At 38.9% G+C, this 6509-nt stretch overlaps 1 protein-coding gene across 2 annotated transcripts; it reads left to right on the plus strand.

Moving 5' to 3' along the window:
• Window positions 1-1274: 1274 nt before the first annotated feature.
• Window positions 1275-6127, plus strand: LOC116012702 (protein-tyrosine-phosphatase MKP1). Of its 2 annotated transcripts, none has more exons than XM_031252343.1 (4): window positions 1275-1460; window positions 1796-4555; window positions 5341-5407; window positions 5838-6127. In XM_031252343.1, the coding sequence occupies exons 2-3, from the start codon at window positions 1994-1996 to the stop codon at window positions 5395-5397; spliced, it is 2619 nt and encodes an 872-aa protein (XP_031108203.1). In that variant the 5' UTR covers window positions 1275-1460; window positions 1796-1993; the 3' UTR covers window positions 5398-5407; window positions 5838-6127. The 2 variants fall into 2 exon arrangements, 1 of the variants encoding a protein (XP_031108203.1); XR_004097173.1 differs by having other exon boundaries at window positions 1278-1460; window positions 5341-5525.
• The last annotated feature ends 382 nt before the right edge of the window (window positions 6128-6509 follow it).

The following is a 6509-nucleotide window of genomic DNA, read 5'->3' on the forward strand; positions in this document are numbered from 1 at the left end:
GATGGTCTAATTGCAGTTTCGTGTGTAGTTCGGTGACCTATTTGAACCTTATTCCAAAAAAAAAAAAACCATTTAAGGCAACCATGACCATCTCCTATAGTTTGCTTTCATCTTATCTCTTTAAGGTTTAATTGCCTTTTTGGTCTCTAAATCTGGATAATTTATTTTTAAAATTGAAGGCAACCATGATTACTTTCTTCATCTCTAGATCTTATTTGGGAAAAAATGTTGAAAGCAGCTATGACATTAATCTATTTGGCCTTCAAACTTGTATATACCTCATGTTTGGTCATTGGTAGATTCAAAGTAAAGCTTATAAATTTAATTTAATTAGTTGATTTGTTGAACTGTGCTCCATAACTATATATCATATTAGATAATATTCAAAGAAGTCCATTGACTAGGTCATAAGGATCATATTGGCCATCAACTATCCATTCACCCAAAATGATCTATTAACTATGACTATTCAATTTAAGCATCAAGGTAAGCAACATATGAGTACAAACAAGTAAACATTTACATAATTGAGTGACAATTTTGGATAAATTGATAATTGATGATTAATTTTAAAAGAGAAAAGGGTCAAATAAGTCTCTGATAATTACTTGAAAAGTCATTTAAGCCCCTAAACATTTAAGCCACTAAACATTTAAAAAGTGCAATTAGATATTTGAACATATTAAATTGGGACAAAGAAACCTAAAAATTGGTATTGCAGGTTTTTGGGCTTCTTTGTCCCAATTTAACATGTTAAAGAGTATAATTGCACTTTTTAAATGTTTAGAGGCATAATTAACTTTTCGGGTAACTGTTCAGGGGCTTATTTGATCCTTTTTTTCCATTTGAAAGTTATGAAATAGTTAAATAGTCATTTTTGGATATTAATTCTGATTTATGAAAAAATCCGCAACCTCTATTAAAAGGTTTGCATTGAATAAAGTCTGACATGTTTTGAATACTGTAAGGACTAAGAAAGTAAACTAGTTTAAGTTGTTATAATTGATCGATTCAAATTAATTCAAATTAAGAAGGTATAACTTATTAACTTTATAAAGTCAAAAATTTAAACATTATAATTATCAAATTAATTGTTGGATTAGTTTGGATGAGGTGGGAGATAAGTTAAGAGTTGAGAGGCAAGAGGAGGAGGGGGAGGGGGAGGGGAAGCCCAGCTTTATTGAGAAAAAGCAGTATTCACATGACTTGTGCCGAGGAAGACCCTCATATTTTCCGCTCCGGTACAGAATTAATACTGTATTTCCATTTTCCACCCCAAAATAAAAATAAAGCTAGAAAGCATTCACACCTCGCCCCCAATCTCTCTCTCTCTCTCTGCATTCCACTCAGTCTCCTATTCTTCTTCAGTTACTATTCAGCCCTTTCGCTTCTCATCTTCCACTCCTCCGCGCTGCGCATCACTCTTCACTAGCTCGCATGGTGCCATCTCTTTCGATTCTGTAAGTAACGAATCTGAGAATTCTTTCCTCGCTTTCTCCCTGTATTTTGAATGTTTGAGTGCATGTGTGTATATGCTCCGGAATAGAGGCCGCACGGCCTGTGATGCTTGACTTTGCCAGAATTCATGGAAAAGTATAAATCTCGAGCTTTTCTCTCGATTTTTCATTTTTCCGTGTGTTATATTGTGGGATCTACACTGTGCTCTAGCTAGGTTTTGGTGATTGTACCAAATCGGAGATGTGCGGTAGCTAAAATTTCTCCGAATGTTTGCGATTGATTTTGGTGTGTTTAGTAATTTTTGGTTGGTTGTTTGTTTGATTGGTTTGTTTTACAGGTGAATGTTGGAGTGAAAGCGGGGATACTTGCTTCACCTGGTTCAGCTCTGACATAAGCGGGCGTCTGAGTTTTAGTTTTGCTATTAGTTGTGTTGTATTACTTGTATGTGAACGTTGACACTAGGAAGTTTAACGAGTTGGGGGATTGTGGTTGGGAGTTTGTTGTTGGATATTGCAGTGTATATTTGGTAGTTGGAATGCTGGGTAAAGAGGATACCTCCTGTGCTGGGGGTGACGGCGATGGTGGGAGTGGTGGTTTGAGGGTGCCTTTCCAACATCCGAGTGGTCGGAGAATGTATTGGCGGTCGGCTTCCTGGTCCTCTTCCAGGACTTCATTGCCCCCACTGAACCCAGATAGTGACAAAGAGGGTTTGGATCCAAATGGCAGTAATAATGGACAGGGTCGGAGGCCATTAACCCCTAGATCACAACAGAGTTTTAAGGCAAGGTCATGTCTGCCACCATTGGCAATTGCTCGGAGGAGTCTAGACGAGTGGCCGAGAGCAGGGTCTGATGATATTGGAGAGTGGCCACTTCCTAGTACTCCTAGTGCGAGGGATGCAAACAACAATGGTGAGAGACTCAAGCTTGATTTGTCGAACATACAGAAGAATCCAGAGAGGAATGGAGGTCTTGTTAAAAGAGAAAAGATTGCTTTCTTTGATAAGGAGTGTTCAAAGGTAGCTGAGCACATCTATCTTGGTGGGGATGCAGTTGCCAAGGATAGGGATATTCTTAAGCAGAATGGGATCACCCATATTCTTAACTGTGTGGGATTTGTATGCCCCGAGTATTTCAAGGCTGATTTTGCTTACCGGACCCTGTGGTTGCAAGATAGCCCATCAGAGGATATTACTAGCATACTCTATGATGTTTTTGACTACTTTGAGGACGTTAGAGAACAAAATGGTAGGGTTTTTGTTCATTGTTGCCAAGGGGTTTCTCGGTCCACTTCTTTGGTAATTGCTTATCTTATGTGGAGAGAAGGACAAAGTTTTGATGATGCCTTTCAGTATGTGAAGGCAGCCAGGGGGATTGCTGATCCAAATATGGGTTTTGCATGCCAGTTGTTGCAGTGCCAGAAAAGGGTGCATGCTTTTCCTTTGAGCCCAAGTTCTTTACTAAGGATGTATAGAATTGCACCGCATTCACCATATGATCCTTTGCATCTTGTCCCAAAAATGTTAAATGATCCGTCTCCATCTGCTTTGGATTCTAGAGGTGCATTTATAGTACATATAACTTCTGCAATATATGTTTGGATTGGTAAGAAATGTGAAGCTATCATGGAAAGGGATGCCAGAGGAGCTGTTTGTCAGATTGCTCGTTATGAGAAAGTGCAGTGCCCAATAGTAGTGATTTCTGAGGGTGAGGAACCTCCTTATTTCTGGGATGCTTTTTCCAATTTGTTGCCATTAATGGATAAATCAAACAAGGGGGTTGATGTTGTTGAAGCATCAATAAAAATTTGTCCCGGACAGCGGATAGTGAATGCATATAACATTGACTTTGAAATTTTTGAAAAGGCAATTGTTGGGGGTTTTGTACCTCCTTTTGCCTCATCAGAGGCTGAACATGAAACCCACCTACCTGCCAGGGAAAGCTCTTGGAGTGTGCTACGGCGTAAGTTTGTTTCTGGGAACATGAAGGATTTTGTCTCTGCTTCAAAACAAGGTCTCTTGAGAGTCTACCCTGATTCAATGTTTATAGTGGTTGATCATTCTTCATCTAAACAGCTGCACTCTCCTTTGTTTTCATCATCATCATCAACTTCTTCATCATCACCTTCATCAGTATCCTTTTCATCATCCTCATCCTCTTCATCTTCCTCCTCTTCATCGTCATCATCACCACCTTATCTTTCTCCCGACTCATTCTCTTCTGATTCAAGCATTAATTCTTCACGATGTTCAGATTCCCCTGCTGTATCTCCTTCAGCTGCGTCTTGTGCAGATGTAACATCTTCAACTCTATCTAGCTTCTCTAATATATCCCTTCTTCCATCCAAGATTTCTCCACAGTCAATATCTAAAACTTCGAAGTATATTGACGTTAACTTCACTTCACGATCTTCACAATCAGCTTCTACATCATCTAGAAAGTTTCCCCTCTCTATTGCTGAGCGGAGAGGCAGCTTGTCAAAGTGTTTGAAGCTACCAGTGTTGGATGACTCTCAGGGAAAAAATACCCTTTCGAGTTTTCTTTTCAACAAACAAGATGGCATTGGTGTGACATATGGGTCTAGTTTAGGAAATGAGTCACTTCAGATGGAAAACATTTTGGAGCCTCATAGAGGGGCAAATGCAAGTAGTGAAAATGACTCACTTAGGATTTCAGGTAATATAGTCAATGCTGATTCACTGTTTGAAGATGTTTTGCCCAGCACCTGTAATGTATGGGAAAACCATTCTTCTGGAGAAAAGGAGGTAGTTGTCCTAAATGGACTGGTGGATGGTCATCCCTGTAACCTTATGCAACCTCTGGTATTTAAGTGGCCCAACTTGGAAAAGATTTCACACTTGACTGCTGATGATTTGGATTCAGATTCTGTATATATTTTTGTTATTCCTAGCCCAGAGTTTAAGAATGTTGAGGGTAGGATTCTATATTTTTGGGTAGGAAGATCTTTCAGCTGTAAGTCAAGTAAGATTTTCTCAGGGTACTGCCAAAGCCTAAGCGGCTCAGAAGACATTGACTGGGGAAAAGCTTCTTCTGATACTCTTCGCTGGATGGGACTGCCACTGGATACTAACATCAAGGTATAACAGTTTTCCACATTCTCATACTCTGATTCTGCTTTCTTAACTGTTTGCAAATGTCATTATTGGATGCATTCATGGAAAAGAGTGATATGCATTTGACCTATGGAGAGAAACCTGCTAATTTGTATTTTTAAATACACTGCAAATTCCTTTTTTATTGTACTTGTGGACCGATTTCATGTCCTTGTCAAACCATTCCAAATAAGACGGTGTGGGACCCAAATAAGATCTTGTGACTCCTTGACCACAGGTTTGAGTCTCCCTTAAAGCTAACCATTCTGTGACGGTAGCATCCCCCTTGAGGGGATCCTCTATGCTCTAGCACTTGTGTTTCATGAGTTGCTACAGTTAGGTCTGTGTAGCATGGACTTGTCTGAATTCCTCATTGGGCTTGGCTAGTAACCTCTGAGACTCTGCTAGCAGCCTCAGCTTGCAGGTGCTGGGGCTGGAGAAACCACCTCCTTCGTGCCATGTTGCATACCAATAAAATTAACAAAAAAAAAAAGAGCACGAACTTTAGGTTTTGTCCCATTTTCAATAAGTTCACACCTTTTATATATGTATTGGTTACTAGTGCATTCTGCTGGGATATTGGTTCCTTACTATCTTTTCTGATGTGGAATGAATCCTCCTAATGAGCACACACATATACCTATTTTTGTTTCGAATTCACTTATTGACTGTCTCTGGATATGGCTTTGCACTATATGTGTTATCTGCTGCTTGGTCTCTTCTCAGTTTGTATTTAATCTGTATTAACCTGAATGAAACTTATGATGTAGATTGTCAAAGAAAATGAAGAACCAGAGGAGTTCCTGGCATTGCTGAGTTCCAAGTGATTGTAACATGGTATGTGGATAAGAGCATGCAAGTAATTTCAGTAGATAACTTCTCTTTCAAACTTTTTGAGTATCCACATTCCACGATGCACGTCTGCCATCTGAATGACATTAGCGAATACTGGAAGGTAAATATTTGATGTCCTTAAATTATAGTGAATATAATAATACTTATTCCAATCTTCTATTTGGTCTTTTATTATTTCTGAGAAAGAGCTCATGCATAGAGTTTGAAATCACACACTCCAGGCATATTGGTTGTGGTTCACATTTTTAATTGTACATCTTACTGGCTTAGATACGGTCATATGGTGTTACTGACAATGCCAACGCTGCATGCATGTTGAATACGAAGTATAACTCTAAACGATTAAATGCTGTTTCTTCTTTAGACTCGGCAATTTTACTTCTGTATGATTCAATAACTTCACAATTTTCAGGAGCTGCGTTTAAATGTTGTCAGAGGTGGGTTTACCTGGATGGATGTACAGTGCTGCGACCCGAGGCATCTGCCCTGCTGCTGACTCAAATCTGGATGTACAATTTTCATGACTTAGAAATAGATTAGATTTTTGAAAGACACTTAGAAGATTCGTAGGCAAGATAGCGTTGGTTCATTGCAATTTCCATTCTTGACTATAATTGTACATTTTTCTATGCCCATGCTTAATTCCAAAATCACAGACTCAGCTCCTATAGTATTAGACACAGAAGAAGGTTTTCATTACCAGATTAGATGAGCTCCTTTTATATAGCTGCTGGCTCTACAAACAAAGCTCAAAACCATATGGCACGTCTAGCGCAGGTTTTCCTTCCTTAAATGTGGTTTTGTGAATGTTTTTTGCTTTGTTCCATCTCATGCTCATGAAACATCTTGGCTTGAAAGGTGATCATTCTCCAGTTTATGACCAAATATCCCTCCTAGGAAATGGTAATTAATGACTGCTGGGAAATGACCAAATATCCCTCCTAGGAAATGGTAATTAATGACTGCTGGGAAATGAGAAGGAAATGGTAATTAATGACTGCTGGGAAATGAGAAAGAACTTTAAAATTATAAACAATGAGGTCAGTAATCCCAACAGAATTTGTAGCCAATAGTAGATAAATAC

The sequence above is a fragment of the Ipomoea triloba genome, chromosome 3, assembly GCF_003576645.1.
Source record: "Ipomoea triloba cultivar NCNSP0323 chromosome 3, ASM357664v1".
Lineage (NCBI taxonomy): Eukaryota > Viridiplantae > Streptophyta > Magnoliopsida > Solanales > Convolvulaceae > Ipomoea > Ipomoea triloba.